The sequence below is a fragment of the Etheostoma cragini genome, chromosome 18 (assembly GCF_013103735.1).
Source record: "Etheostoma cragini isolate CJK2018 chromosome 18, CSU_Ecrag_1.0, whole genome shotgun sequence".
NCBI lineage: Eukaryota > Metazoa > Chordata > Actinopteri > Perciformes > Percidae > Etheostoma > Etheostoma cragini.
Window position 1 is genome coordinate 22,914,818 of NC_048424.1, and position 16,604 is coordinate 22,931,421.

Below are 16,604 nucleotides of genomic sequence, written 5' to 3' on the forward strand. Positions count from 1 at the left end.
CAAAGAGACCCATGGATGATCTGCTCCGAGAACAGGCAACTGGAGGGGGTGGGAAGAAAGAATTAGGGACCAGGTCAGGCCCATGACTTAAGAAACAAGTTATACCTCGGCAACATATCCGAGAGTCTGGTCTACAAAAACCCTAAACCCCAAAGATAATATCAGTGGTATTTAGAGTGACATCTTATTCGCTATTTTCTGTGTAGTTTCCTTTCTTGCAATCATTTAGCAATACCCACCGTGCTAAAGTTGATTCTCCAAACTGAAATCATGTTAAAGGCGAGGGAAGTCAGGATGATTGGCACAACCCACAAAAAAGCTGGAATGACCATTTAAAAGTGAAGGCATTGGCAGGTTAAGATAAAGAAAGTGCGTTCATGTTTGGTTTTCCATTTAGTCAGCTTCTCTAAACCAGCTTTTTCTAAATTTAGAGGCTGTTAAGCCTTTTTGTTAGGGTCACAATACTATCATTATACCACCTTAACCAAAGGACTCCTTGGTGTGACACATGAATGCTGTAATTACAATGAGCATCGACCCTGTATCATGGTAGTGGGGGGAAGTATTTTGAAAGAGTAACAGTGAATTCACACAAGACAATTGAAGACGTTTGGAGGGTTAGGAGGAGTAAAGTACCAGTAAAGACTTGAAAGAGAGCAGTGTAGATGGCCACCTGATCTACAACACCTAGCTCAAATCCTGTGAGAATGTGACATGACGAGTCATCAGATCAAATATCAAGCCAAGCTGTTCTGAACAGCATCAGATCTGAGTCATTCTTCCCACTAAGGCATTCCTTTCTATTTCTGTGCTGATTCTCATCCGTGTGGTTTCTCCCTTCCCTCCTCCACTATAACAGGTCCGGGAGGTGGCTGTAGACCGAATCCAGCAGTGTCTGGCTGGCCTCCTGACTCTTGACTCCCGCGATCTCAAACAGCTGGTCCAGCTTGTCCTCGGCAGCTGGGATCTCCTCGATGACGTGCAGCTCCTCTGGGTTCAGGATGTGCAGCATGTCGTCGAAGATGGGCTGCAGGTCGCACGGGTCCAGACGCACCTGCCGGAGAACAGTGTCTTTCTTCTCTGGGGGGGAAAGAAAGAGGGTAAACTGTCATTAATCTTAATTCAATTATCTTAAAGCTGCTCCAATAAATGCTTTTTATCCCAATGACTATGTGTGCCTACTGGCTTACAGCATTAGAGAAGTTACAACAATACACACAACACACAAGCATTAAACCAGAACACATAAGCATAGACAAGTCATGACAGCTGGCAGGTTGATGGCATGAAAAAAAACTAGTAGACAGTATAAAAGTGCATAGACACACATTAAGACACATCAACAACACAGGAGCACCAAGCACATAAGCACAAACAGAGACAACATCATAGCAACAAAGACACTTTTCCAGATAATGGCAGCATATGTGATTAGTTAATAACCAATATTTGACACTCAAAAGGAAAAAGCTGACTGTTCATAACTACTTTTTCTACATGGTATTTTACAATCCCCTCTTCCCGCTGCCTTCCCGGTACCAAGCAGCTAGCGAGCTGAACATAGTTCAGTTCAGTCACTTTATTATCCGCGATGGGAAAACTGACTTACAGTCAGGAGAAAAGACAAGTACAAATAAACAGAGACATTAAAAAGTACACACAATGTTCACTGTGCATTCAATATACGGAACACAATAATACACACTGAAAAAGTAACTTCTGTTTGCCCTTGAACTGGGCCTCTCTGAATCCAGGGCCTGAGAGGAGGGTTCCACACTCAAAGTGAAGGGGATGGAGCAGTTAGCTGCTAATGAGACACATATTTGTAATATCTAAGGGCTCCAGTTAGAGACGGATTGGAATGGGCTTTATTTTTTTACTGAAAGGCTTACATTATTCTTTTGAATTTCTGACAACATCCTACAGAGATAGGCCTTTTTAAAACGTATTAAAGACCTTTCTGTTTAACCGCAAACCGCTCTGAGGTTGCTAGCTCTAAGCCCACCAGACTCTATTTAAAAAAGCAATGCTTTTAGCATGTGTGGAGCCAAGATATTCTCCCATGTAAATTGGTAAACTGTCTACTATAAAACTGATTATTTTATTTTGTTTCTGTCGACTTTGAATTAGATGTATTTTCCGCTGCCTTAATCCTGTTGTTTTACAGGGAGTCTGGTGGCTTTAGAAAAAACCATTTTATGTTTGAAAAAGGATCTTACTCTTTAACAGAAAGGTCGACCTCCTGGGAAATGCACAAAATGCTTTTTAATTTAGCAACAATAGCCAGAGTGACCACATGAGGGCAGTCAGCATCCACACAGCCATGTTCCAAATCCTTTTCAGTTATGTGTGAGACCCATTGGTCAGAGTCTGAATATGAAGCAACAGCAAAGAGTCTCTATCATCTGTCCTGGCTACCAGAAAGGCCCCGTCAGGTAACAACGTAGGACATGTCGAAGACAGTCTCCGCTCGAGGATCGGGATGCTTTTAATAAATAATAATAAGGATAAAACTTGGAAGTAAGTTTGACATGAGTAGCCTACTCCTGAATAACTGATACGGATGCGCCGATACCACTTTTCGCTCAGACCAAGTACAAGTACTTACATTTGGGTACTTGCCGATACCAAATACAAATATAGTACTATGCCATTACAGTACTATGAGTACGAATTTATATGCACCTGAAAGCAGGGACAGGGAGGGCAAAATGTTGCCCCATGGGTGACTTCAGGTGGGCGGGAGTTGTTTCTCCGACATCTCTGAGTGAAGCGGCAGGCTACGGGGGAGCTGGGCTGTCTTTAGATACCCACTGTTGTACATCGGTGTTGGAATACGTTCCAGTGAAATACCGCCACACTTTAGACCGTTTAGCTTTAAGTGTTCTAACTGTGTTTAATATAGCGATGAGCTAACAGTAGGCTTACTGTATACCCGCTGTTTTGCTAATTTAATACAAAAAAAATAAAAAAGTAATTCGCATGACTAAGGAACTGAAATGAAGGAACATGTTTTGGGGATTTCCAATCTTGAAGAGTCACTATCACTATCTTCACTATCTTGCTCTTTTTTTGTTTTGTTTTTTTGTGTACATGTTAGATAAATGTATGTATTTTACCAAACAGCCAAACTGGATCCAGGCTGCAGATACACTGGATCCTTAGCACATGTGATGTCAACCAATCCGGCTTATGTCTATGGGAGAGCAGCAGATCTGGGCTCGTGTTGCATGATGCTTACGGTCAGACGAGTGTTGTAGCACAAGGGCACTCAAGAGGACATTTGCAGATTTGTGGTTGGTTTATTCTGTAGAAGAAGCCTAGGGTAACATTTCAACTCAATTTTATATTATTATCATATTAGTATTATTCACCTTTTCAAATCTCTTCACCCCCTTTTCACATCTCAGACAGCCTCACATGCAACCTTTCGCAAAAAGTCTGTCTGAGCTGGCTTTAGCGTGTTATTAACAATGACCCCATCCCCATTGTCCTCAGATTCTTGGCTTGATATGCTTCTCATTTCCAGTAAGTTCTTTTGTTCAAAGTTCCCTGTAGACAGATCTTGGAACTTCCTATTTGTTTGGCTGAGGTCAGCTGAAGACTGTGGGTCTGAGGCCAGTATCCGTGACATATTGCCACGTGTACAGTACATATAGTCAATCTGAGGGGGTTTGAGAACTACACGAGTTGACTATTTTCCATATCTGAATTTGTACTTAAACTAATATCTAACTGTAAAACTAGGCATTGCTGATCAAATATGAATCAATATACTGTTACCGCATTGATAATCTATATCCACGACGTTCCACTCGCGGGATTGGTCCGGTGCTGCCGGAAAATCCGCCGGATTTCACTCTTTCAGCCGGATGACCACTACCTTCCTATTCCTCTGTGTTGACGCTGTAACCTGCAGCTAGTCCTCAGACCTCTGCAGGGTAAATCCAGACAGCTAGCTAGACTATCTGTCCAATCTGAGGACTATGGTTACCTGGTCCTCAGATCTCTGCAGGGTAAATCCAGACAGCTAGCTAGACTACCTGTCCAATCTGAGGACTATGGCTACCTGGTCCCCAGATCTCTGCAGGGTAAATCCAGACAGCTAGCTAGACTACCTGTCCAATCATTTTGACGACTAAAATTACTTCTTAACGTCCACATGTTGCACCAAAACAACTTCCTTCCTGAGGTAACTGTGCAGAGGCACCGTGACTCTGTCCTGATTTTAGCCCCGCCAACGACGATTGGGATTGGTTTAAGAGATGCCAATGAACCAGAGCACATTATTCTCCGATCCCAGAATGCTGTGTAGACTAGCCCTCCTCCGCAGTAATGTGGAGGAAGGTCTGGCAAAGCGAGACTACTGCATTGACTACGTGTCGCCTCAAATGGTTTCAAAAACATAATTTAGTGTACTGTTTAAGCTGTAGAATTAGAACGTTTGTGACCCGGCTGCCATGTTGAAAACACTCAAACCAAACCCAAGCACTTCAAACTCGCAGTATGTCTCTCCACATGTGGATTCTGGTCACGTCTGTCTCTGTTTGCCAGATTTGGTGTATCTCCATTATATGAGATCCTCAGTTCTTCTCCACTGACGTCCGTATTTATGTTAAATGAATTGCCCTCAAGGGATGTTAAAAATATAATAATTGGAGTTTTACTGGTAGTCATGGTGGAGTTTGATGTTTAGGCTTTAAATAGTTTTAAAGTAGAGCTGCAAAGATTATTTGATTAGTTTTCAACCATTAAATTAATAATAATAATTATTATTATTATATATATAATTATTGAGAAAAAATAAGAATATTTTCTAGTTTCTTCATTCCTTTATGACAGTAAACTGAATATCTTTGAGTTGTGGACAAAACAAGACATTTTATGATGTCATCTTGGGCTTTGAGAAAAAATGATGGTCATTTTAGAACCACTTTATTGTTAGGTCTGCTGCTGGTAGCACCCTGTCTCTGCTCTCCCCCCCTCCCCCCTCCCCCCCTCCGTCTGTCCTTGATTGCAGGAGTGAAGCCCGGTGTGCGGGAGTCAGGGTTCCAGCTGCAGCTCATCAGATCTAATCACCCCTGCTTCAAACACCCGGTCAACCTACCACTCCTTCTCAGATCATAGTTTAGACACCGACGTTAGTGTCTTTGCTGACTCTACCTTTGGATTATTTTTGGGAACCTTGCTTGTACTTATTGTTCTTTGTCTGCAACATTTTCCGTGAGCCTGACTCGTCCTTCACTCCTGTCCTCCACCACTCCTGCTTTCCGCCCTGAATCCCCGGATTATTGGACATGGTACCACTCACGTTCTGCCCCCTGGAGTACTATTGGATTTGTTTTGGACTTGGTTTTTCACTATTGCGTCCCCTACATTGGACACTGGAATAAACCTGTTAGACTATCATTCTGGTCTTCGTTTTGTTTGCATTTGGGCTCAACCTGTTTCCACACGTAACATTTTTGACATTGTATAGACCAAACAACCAATCGATGACTTGAGAAAACACTAGACAGATTAATAACGCACAATGAAAATAAGCGTTAGTTGCAGCTCTTTTTGAAAAACAATGCTAATGTTACCGAAGTACGGCAAATACTCAAATTTTCTTGCCAATGGCACGGCTAATTTGCTCACCTTTGGTAATGAAGGAGCCGTTCCTGCTGAGGGCGGAGTCTTTGCTGGAGGTGGAGTCACAGCGAAGCAGGGGCTCTGATTCGTCGGGGAAGAAGCATTTGCTCCGGTCCACCGGCGACTGCTCCACGGCCCCGCCGCTGGCCCCGCCCGTGCTACCACCGCTGTTGCTGCAGATGCTGCTGGGAGACCCCAGCGGCTTGTGGACGGGGCTGAAGCTTTGGCTTACATTCACTGAGGTCATCAGCTGGTTGATGTCAAACTGGAGATAGAAACAGAGAGATTGGGGGAGTGGAGGGTAAGGAAAAGTAGAGGGAGAAGATGCGGAGGGGAAGCAAGAAGGGGAGAAGAACATGAGTGCGGCAAACCAATGCTCTATGGAGCCCACAAGCTCCTGACCCACAGCGGGGAAACACTACATTTTACATCGTCCTGGGTGTGTGTACATAGCAGCCACAACTAACAATGGAACACACACCCTCCAATTTCTAAATGGTGTTCCGATTTTGGTTTTCTAATTTAAAAAAAGAAAAATCCCTTGGCCCTCCTCACATCCTCCTTTGCTTAATCTTTCTTTGTCCCTGTTTTTGTAATTCTCCTCTTCTAATTATATAACCTTTCTCTTCAGGACTCTAACCCAACAAGTCCCCCAACCAAACACCCACATCCTGTAGGTTGTTGGTTTCTACCCTCTACCTCTCTAACACTCGTAACAGTGTTTCCTAAATTAGGCCGGAACCACACGTGTGTTTTCCCTCATCAAACTTAAACACAACGGTTGGAGTTGTTAAAGCTATAGTGAGTACGTTTTTGTCAACACATCCATGTGATACAAGCCTTCCGTGATCACGCACCACCCCCACACAGTTACTAGTAGCCAGGGAGGACACAGAGGATAAAAAACATGATGAAGAGGTGATCATCTTCACTCGATATTCTGGGCTTGAAAGTCGCCGGCCGCCCCGATCTTCTGAGCATAGTCGCGCTGAGACATCCAGGGAGAGCTGGGTGGAGCTGATAGTCTTAATTACATTTGTAGTAACTCATTTGGCAATGTCTTAACAGACATTTTTGGGGCTTTTCCCTTTATTAGTGAGAGTGGATAGACAAGGGGGGGTGACACGTTGCAAAGGGCCGCAGGTCGCATTTGAACCCGGCCCGCTGCAGGACTCAGCCAGCATGGGGCGCACGCTCTTACTGGGGGGGCTAGAGGCCGCCCCGTTCATTAATATCTTCATTAACATCTCTCTTTTTAATCTTCTTGTTTCCCTCTTGGTTCCTTTACCTTTGTTCATCTATGTGGGTTTTCATCTGTTTAGCTACACGTCCTTTCATATTTGTCTCCTCATCCAGTTATGCTTCAATTTCACACTTTGTCCTCTCTTTCTTTCTTAAACCTTCCTTACCCCTTTCACTTTAACTCTGTTTATGTCCCTTTATTCTATTTTTGACTATTATTTGTCTTTTTGTCTTCTAGTCTTCCTTAGTGTCTCATGTTGTTTCAGTTTCAGTTGTCGGTCTCTTCTTCTCTCTACTTCCTCTATTGTTAAAAAAACCCTCTTCCACCCCCCTCCCCCTGTCTTTCTCTGGTGTGGTAATGAACCTGTGGCTTGAAACCAGTGGTGACTGGTTTGGGGGAAGAGATCATGAGAGCATGTCTTGTTTTTCACGGCGAGAGCCCAGTCTGGCCTAAAGGTTAGCAGCAGCAAGCAGGTCATTCCATTCAGCGCACACACTGGAAATGGAAAATGGAGCTGGGAGAAATCTGGACATAACAACCGACAAACAGACAGACAAATGTTCTCTTCTTTGGATGAAAATCCATTTCATGCAGTGGTGGATTAGGCATTTAGGCGTACTGAATGAGCTCCAATAGGACATGACGTAGAAACACCGGTGCTGTTCTCGTTCTCTGTTCCATAGTGTCTGGGTCACTGGGCTGCAGCGGGACACAACATCCGGGACTCTGATAGAACAAACAAACTCTGTCTCGCTCACAAAGGCCTGCACACATGCACAGAAGCATCCAGACGGGTACGCACACTGTGGCAAAGACCCGCTGACTTTCATACAGCAGTACATGGAACTGGAACAAATGTTTTTTTTAGAGCAGATGCTGGGGTGACAAACACACCCATGAGGGATAATAAATTTAGCAGCCTCGGGGGACAGGAAGTCAGAGGATACGTATGAATAATCCTTTGCAAAATCATACAATCTCATATTCACCTTGCAGCATCTATCTAATTTTTGGGCTTAAAAAGTACTGAATTTCTATTTCTATTTTAATGTACCTTTTTTGGTAACCTTATCTGGTTTAGCAAGGGAAAAAAGACACAGATTATGTTATCAACAACAGGACATTCATATTTATTAGTCCCTCACTTCTCTGTGTAGTGTTGTGTGTTTGTTTTTACCTGAACCTTTTACATAATGTTCCTGAGATTTACGTTGCTGCAATGATTGCCAAAGAATAGATCAAACTGTTGGTGACAAACTAAAGCTCTGTCCCTTCTGCCCACCCAGGCAGAGTACTTTACGTATGTCTGACACTCTGTCTCAAACCACATGCAATCTGACTTCCTTATGCTGGAAGCCTTGAAAAGTTCAAAGCAGAGCTGCTTAGGACCGAGCTGGAGCACATGGGTCACTGTGAGGAGGAACAGTACTGCTGTTCCAGAAAGCTACCAGGCTGCTCTGTGTGTGTGTGTGTGTGTGTGTGTGTGAGAGTAAGAGAGAGAGAGACAAAAGGATCAGGATGAGTTGGTGACTATTCCTGTCAGCACAACACAAGGCCCTGCTAGGGACAGGGACTTAGACACACACAGACACACAGACACACACACACACACACACACACAGCCCAACACTAACATGTACACACACATATAGCCTGAGCCAGCTAGCCTCACTGGTAGAGTTAGCAGGTTGCTGCAGAAGGACTCAGGGGACAGACACACACACTGGGGATATTTTGATTAATTGGATCAAAAATCAAAAAAAGCAACTAATATCCCTCAACTGTAATTACATAATCTGTAAGGAGAGCACAGCACCGACCCCACTGTTAAAGTCTATGATATGATGGAGCATTGTACCCTGACATGGTTTGATAAACAGAGACAGAGCGCGTTGCGTCGTACTGTGAAGCCACGCCCCCTGGACGGTAGGACAACTAACGGCTAAAATGCAAACAAAGTGCATGGAGCTAGCTAAAAACATCAGATTTAACCAAGTCTAATGATTACTATAGTAACCAGTGAGAACATGTTAGCTGTTGCTAAGCTAATGCTATGGCTATTTGTTAGCAAGCTAAGGCTGTGTGGGAGATTTATAGTTAGCCTAAAACTGATATTTAGACATTCAATTTGCTGACAAAATGTGTGCAAATGTGACGTTTGGTATAACGTTACTTAGTGTCTTTCTATTGTTCCTGATTCTTCAACTGTAGGCCTGTCCACTTGAGTCTTCCTAAAACCTTTTTCAGTTTGGCAGCTTGTAAAAACTTAATTATGAGTTTATGAGTTATTTACTGTGTTGCTAGTGTGTCCCATCACAAAGTAGCTAGAAGGCATTTTTCTGTTGTTTGCTACCATTGTCAAAGGAGAATTGTTTTTGTCTCCGGTGGGGACGGGACTTAAATGCCAAAAACCAGCTGCTGTGCAATGTCAAGTACCTTCCACCTTTACCACTAGTCATCTTTGACATTTAAATTATGTCTTTAATGGATAAGCCTGCTCCCAGACTGCTTTTAAGCATACTTACTGTCAGATACACTCACAAACACATGCAGATAATCTCTATGAATTACCTTTAATAGAATCAAAGCAGTTTCTGGGAAGAAATGTTGTGTTTTCTGCAGAAAGTAATGGATGTGGTTTCATTTGATCATCTTATGGGGCTCTTTATGGAAAGGAAATTGCCCTTGATTGTGCATCATTGTGGCAGGGGGATAATGACCACTGTGTGTTGTAGTTTTTTGTGCATTCCCTTTGCTGAGAAAGAGTATAAAGTAAAGAGGACAAAATCTACCCAGGTCTCAAAATTATCTTCGGCAGTGACTCAGTTTTCTTAGGCTTCTACTTTGAGTTAGGTGTTGGCCATTTTTGTTTGGTTGTTGGGTTGTATCTAAGGGCTTGGTGGTGCCCTGGTGTGGGCCAGTTAGTCTTAATACACTGACACGGTGCTTCACTTTATTTCCTAGTGGAAGGTAGGGCTGGGATATATGGAGAAAATCAAATATCACAATGTTTTTGACCAAATACCCCAATATCAATACCACAACAATGTTTTAGTGTTGACTATTGGTGCTTTCAGAAAATATTTACACAATGAGATTTTGAATAATAATAATAATTTTCTGGAAGACGTGCACAGATAAATGTGATCCTGCTTTATGTTGATTCACACAAAAGACAGAACAGCAAAAGAATCCCCTTTCCCCTTTGCTAATTCCTTATGTTTCCCTCCACCCCTGGGACTGCAGCTCCGTCTCTAACATGATGCCATTCATTCGCCACACTCAGGAGACTTATTGAAATGAAACGGCATGGCTGCTCTTTAATCACTTGTTTGTACATAAAGATGCTCGGGCCAGAAAAGCAAGGAGCCAGAGAAGCTAGTAAATCTTTAAAGCACGCATCATGTTTTTACTGTACGGACCAAAATCTCGATTTAGTGTTATTTGTAGATAGAAATTAATATTAGTCAAATTCCTGTAAATTCTCAATTCCTGTGCATTTGTTTTGCAAAATATGACACCTTGTCACACACACTACAGTAGTGTTTGTATAGCAGCGTTTGTGTCTGTACCTCAGGGTGAAGAGAAAGGGAGTACCACCCATCCCTCTGTCTGGTTTGAACTTGCATGCAGCAGCAGAGATAAAAATAGAAACATCCATCAGACAGCTGACACTCAGTTGTTCCGATGACAGTACCATCGATACAGTGAATGTGTTTTTTTCTACTGCGTAGAAATGTAAGCAATGTGTATTGCTGTTATGTAACTGACGTGTTGACATGCTTGCCATAAGTGAGTCACATTGACTTAGTGGGAAATAAGAAATAAGGGTGCATTTAATGAACCGGACCTTTATAAAGTTTTACACACTGCACACAACTTTCTTTTTTCTCTTTTTCACTCAGTCCTTTTGTTTGTCTGCCTTCCTGTCTGTAACGATAGCTGTGGTTTCACCATGCTGCCTGTAATGTAGTTTCCCCCTGCAGTGGGGGGAGGTCTAAAACATTTTTGACAATAAAAATATCAAAAAGAACAGTGAAAATAAAAGAAGCCCAATAAATACTACTCCCATAAATGATTTATGAATGGATGGCGTGTTAAGCGGTGGCTCGATGCCCTTCAATGATCCCAACGCCCATGTCCGAAGTAACAATCCATTAGTGATTACAGCTCTGCAGTGGACTGGGCTGTCCGGCGCCTGCTGCCGGCCCCGAGCCTGCCCTGACCCTGGTTTCCCAGAGCGGCTGCAGAGTCATCAGGTGTGCATTAAAGTAAACGTGTGTGTTTTAGCGGACTGATGAACCGGCGAGCCGCAGCTCTACGCAGAGCTTCTATTTTTGCCAGATGCCGGAAAGCTCTGCAGCAATTCAGCACACGGCAGATTTAGCATCACCCAAATCCTCCGTTTTCATCATTTTATTACTTTTGGTATTTATTATCCTCCCTGCCATGATTCTCTGTCACTCAGTAGCCATCCTCATAACAAACCAACCACATCTGGGCAGCTGTGCCTCATGTGATCGAATGGTTGCCTACCAATTGCTTGGTGGTTAAAGTTTCCTTGACACGGAACCCCACATTGGTCAGGATGCTGTGCCAACAGGGTGAGAATGTTAGATATTCATAATATGTCAAAGCGCTATGAGTCGTCAGTAAGACTATAAAAGCTCAACATAATTACAGTCCATTTTGTTCATAAATTGTACATAAAATGCATGTTGAGAAGAACACTAACATATTCAGAAATGTGACTTCAATCTACAAATAGGGATGGTAGGGGTGGGGGGGAATTGATACAGCATAGTATTGCAATAATGTCTATGGCAATACTTTATTGAAACACTGATGCCAAGTATCCATCTATTATTATATATGTGTTGGTCAGTTTGTGTGCGTGCCAATCTCATTTTGCAGCAATAAAATTGAAGTGATATGAACAAACAGAGAAATTCATTTTTTTCTTTTTAGATGTTGACAAAGGTTCTTTTTGATCTCGAGCACACATCTGCAAAGTTTTGTGACTGCATCCTGCACCGGTTGTGACGCTGTGTATAGTACTTCCCACTACAGTATGTGTTACCATGAACACGTTTTTTGCCATGATGAGACAAGCACGCACACACACACGTTCATGAAAACAATACCAATGTTGTTACGGCTGCCTCAAACCAAGTACACAAAATGGGTTGAACATGCTGTCCATACACTTCTGGCCATAAAATGTATCCGTCTTAAATCAAGTTAAGGTTAAATACCATCCTTAAATTGTTCCAACAGTACTGCTCCAACTTCCTGTGGTCCCTGAACACAAATAATTCTCCATAATTACTAAGCCTATCTCTTACCAAACAATTTCATTATGTGCTATCTTATCCACGATCAATCCAGCAAGACAGACAGAAAACTATTTCTGGAGATGATCGTCTCATTATTAAGCTGTGATGAAAGGCCAAATTACAATAGATGACTGAGGAGCGGGGGCACTGAGACGACGGGCGTGTCTTTAGAACCAGAACAAGGCTGTAACTGTGCCGCGCCGACCGCTGAGAGGGCAGTGAAGGACAACCATTTGCCACGAACCATAGGAACGAGTAAGGAGGAGGATTCTGGGGGTCCCCTCCTGTGTCCGTGTGTGTGTGTGTTACTTCCTGCAGCATGTGTGTTAGCACCCTGAAGCACCCCAGTGTCTTCTGGATTTAAAGTAGCATTCATTTAGGACAGTAAACTGTCAGTTTACATGGAACTCCTTTAGTATGTGTCCTAGAACACTTGTAATGGAAACTCCGTATCAGAATTGAGTATTCACCCAGACCATGCTGAACATTCTAATGTACAATGTATTTCAAATGAAAACAAGTGAAACTTATAATGAATGTGATTAAATTAGAATTAGAAGAATTTCCTTGTGTTGTCATAGCCTATCCAATATTTCCTGCTGTATTCAGCGAATACGGACTATTGGTCCCCTCTGTGCCACCCTACTTAAACCGCTTCAGAAATTCACTCTGGCCTCAAACAGGCAAACGTCACACCTCTTCCTCCCTCACTAACTCATGTATCCCCAAATTCTGTAGTATGAAGAGAGAGGCTGCAACACTAAGTGTAAGTAATGCTTTAACGCCAAATCCTTCTCCCAATGTGAACTGTTGCTTTAATGTGAGGAATGCAGCTTAACCACAGGGACAGGCTCCAATGGGACACCCCAGACAGCTTTTCTCACAGATTAGATTTCAGAGGGAGAGAGGTGAAAGAACAGTGTGTACCGCAGTGTGTGCCAGTAGTGTCGACAGAGCTGAAGAGGTCAGAAGTGTTTTCCTGCTACACTTCTTAATAAACCTGGTTCAAATCAGGACCGGATCAGAAATTGAATGTCTCGCCCACACATCGATCCAGCCTACCTGTGGGTTGTCCTCCATGACGCAGCGGATCTTCTCTACCACGTCGATGCGGCGCTGTCGGTGGAGGGCGTTGATTAACTTGGCCAGGTTGGCGTCGCTGTCGCGGATGGTCCAGTGCTGCAGCGCGGCGTACGCTCGCTCGTGTTCCGACGAGTAGCCATTAGAGAAGGCAGCCACCTCCCTCTCCGTGGCGTTGGCCAGCGACTGATAGACGTCTATCCACTGGGTGCCCACGTGGGCCGCCACCAGCTTCAGGATATCCACCCCTGGATAGCAGGCCAAGACAAAGAAACGTTAGAGAACCCACACTTACATTAGAAAGAAGAGGGCTTGGGATTAGGGTTGGCTTAAAATCATTTTCCACTTAATATCCATCTTTATTTGGGTGATCTGATATCCATTAATAAAATCCCCAAACTGATTTTTTTAATACATGCCTTTCCATTCACCATGGATGTTTAAGGGAATCACGTGACGGGCCAGGAAATTTAAGAGGAAAACATAAGACTTTGGGTCCCAGTAACACTAAAAGACACTGGTGGTTTTACCTAAACCACAATCGTTTTTTCTAATCTGAAGTTTTAGTGCCTAAACGTAGCTGTTGTCCCAGTAGGACAGTCACCTTTTGTCGGCTAACCTCGACCTCAACCCTCACAGTGCCCGTTACTCAGCTCCCAGTCACCGTCTGTTCAAGTCCTACCTAACTGATATCAAATGGAAACTGTGAACATAATCTGGCGAATGAAAAACATGAGGATAAGATTGATGCTGATGTCCTCTTAATTGAGGTCACAGGCCAGTAGCTGTGCTAACCAACAGGATGCAGCAGCAAGCATTTGCCTCATTTCTGACTAATGAAGCCCTCATGCTATGTTCCACACAATCCACCATTGTTCTCTTTCTGTCAGTGAACTTCTGTATGGTGTCTGTATGAGAGTGTGTGTACCTTATAACGAATGTGTAAGTTTATTATGAACACATTTTTAATCTCTATCTCAGAGTTAGTCAGGCCTCAAGCAACCGTAAAGGGGACTTTAGAAGTTTTTATACATCTCGTTTTGATTGTCATCTCTGCATGTACAATCCAAACTCATTTACAGAAAATATGCATTTCAAACTGGCAGTGTGGAACATAAAACACACAGTCCAAGTTTGAAGGACTAAACAAAAGAGTCCATGGTGTTACATCTTGGTAATAGTTCAGAATAAACTATACAAGAGACTAAAAGTCAAGATGTTAATCATATATACTGCACATATAACAGGAAATGCAGTACATATATCTATGGTCACCAGAGGATGAACCCTTTTGAATTTGGTGATCCCCTGACTCTTCCTTTAGCGACACCATGAGATGGACATTTGTGGTTTTGAGTTAAATTTGAGTTAAATTTTTCCAAATGATACAAGCCTTCCGTGACCGCACACCACCCCCACTAGTCCATGATGGACTCTTCAGAAGAGGTCATTATCTTCACTCGATTTTCTGCGCAGGAAAGTCACGGGACGACACAATCTTCTGAACATAGTCACACTGAGAAATACAGAGGGAGTTTGTGGAGCTGATGGTCTTAATTAATCTTAACTTGGCAATGGCTTGAATGTAACGGACGTTCATTAATACAAGTTATGCACTAAAGCTTTATTTCAACATGGATGAAGAATTCCAGCCGGGAAGCTTGTTGTCGATGCTAGCAGCTGCTGTGCATTCAGCCTTATATAACATGTGTAAGAGGCAGGCTAGTGCTCCATTCCTTTGGCTGCAAACATAAATCCAGGATGAGTCAGAGAGATTTAATGGATGTAAGCCAGTGGTAGTAATTCATGGCTCAACAGACAAGTACACACTCATGTGTACATAAAAATACACACAGAGCAATGCAAGCACACACACACAAGCCAAAAGGAAAGGATGAATAGACATGAAGCCTGTAGACATGCCACACACACTACACCTCGCCACTCCTTCTCCTCCAGCCAACCGCAGCATTAACCCTAATCACTACATGGTTAACTTCAATCTTTACCTACACCCAATTCTTCTTTTAAACCGGAACCCAAGTCAGAACATAACCATTACCCTCAGTCTAAATAAACACAAAACCAGAGCCCACACACACACACTCACCTAGATTTTGTGTGTAGATCAAGATTAATAAACATGTATACTGTGGCGTGAGGGAGAGGACGTTGCGTGCCGGCCCAGAAGGCGACTCTTGTCCCTTTGCTCGCCGTGACACACGGCGACAGAGGAGAAATCCCCAGCATGCTTCGCTGCCACTGCTAGCTGACCACACTTAAATGACCTATATAAGTCTCGTGCTGATTCAGTATGTCAGCCTGCGGATGTGATTATGTGTTTGCGTGTGTTGGTAGTAGGATGAGTGTGTTTATTTGTGTGCATTAGAGTGTGTGTACATGTCCTTGCCTTATGAATTTATCAAAATAACATGTTTTGTCAAACCGTCTGATAAGGAGTGATACCGCTGCCTGGACGGGACAAACTGTGAGCTACGCTAAAGGTGCACATGGACACGAGATTACAGCACGTCATGAGTCTTTGGAACTATCAAAAGGGCTTCCTATTGAAAACAATAAGAAATGAAGGTCAGTACTCAAAGGAACGTTTCTCAGTGGAAACTGTATGTATCTTTGTATAAGTGGAACAGATCAACAGTTATTCAGAATCCTAGTATGTTTAGTAATTCAATGCTCTTTACACTTCTTTGATTTTTAAAGGAAATAAGATTAAGCTAGATATGCAGAGTAGAAACATTTTTTATCTAGTATGATTTTGTCTCAAGTTAATGTTGCAATGTTGAGTAAATCAACAAGCTGTTCAAGTAATTTATCAAGCAACAAGAATACATCCACACAAGCAGCTCCATTAAGCTAACAATGCTAGCAGTGAACATTTTAACATTTTAACGTGTAAAATTCAATGTTTACTTTAACTGCCGTCTTATTTTGCATGCTCCCATGCTAACCTTTTCTAATGAGCACTAAACACAAAGCACAGCTGAGGCTGATGGGACTGCCATTAAGTTTTGAAGGTATTTGGTCATAAACCTAATTACTGGATGAATAGAAATGTCAACATCACGGTAACATTAGTGAAACAGTCAGGGGATCACAGAAGTCATCCTAATTTATCCCAGGATTAGGAACGTCTTAAAGGTCCCATGACATGATGCTCTATGCTTTTATAGACCTTAGTGGTCCCTAATACTGTCTCTGAAGTGTCTTTAATTTAGACCTTAGTGGTCCCTAATACTGTATCTGAAGTCTATTTATATAGACCTTAGTGGTCCCCTAATACTGTATCTGAA

The 16,604-nt window shown here is 42.8% G+C and overlaps 1 protein-coding gene across 2 annotated transcripts in view; it reads right to left on the reverse strand.

The window, feature by feature from the left end:
- Positions 1 to 385: 385 nt before the first annotated feature.
- Positions 386 to 16,604, reverse strand: part of tnfrsf21 (tumor necrosis factor receptor superfamily, member 21) — a 36,105-nt gene continuing 19,886 nt past the window's right edge. The window contains exons 4-7 of one of the 2 annotated variants that reach the window (XR_004660356.1): positions 13,276 to 13,541; positions 5,641 to 5,899; positions 708 to 1,080; positions 386 to 656 (exon numbers count right to left, since the gene is read on the reverse strand). Coding sequence is in view for 1 of the 2 variants with exons in the window: in XM_034899803.1 (XP_034755694.1) it covers positions 851 to 1,080; positions 5,641 to 5,899; positions 13,276 to 13,541 (755 nt within the window). In the remaining variant the exon portion in view is untranslated. Of the gene's footprint in view, positions 1,081 to 5,640; positions 5,900 to 13,275; positions 13,542 to 16,604 lie in introns of both variants that reach the window. The other variant, XM_034899803.1, reaches the window with a different exon arrangement.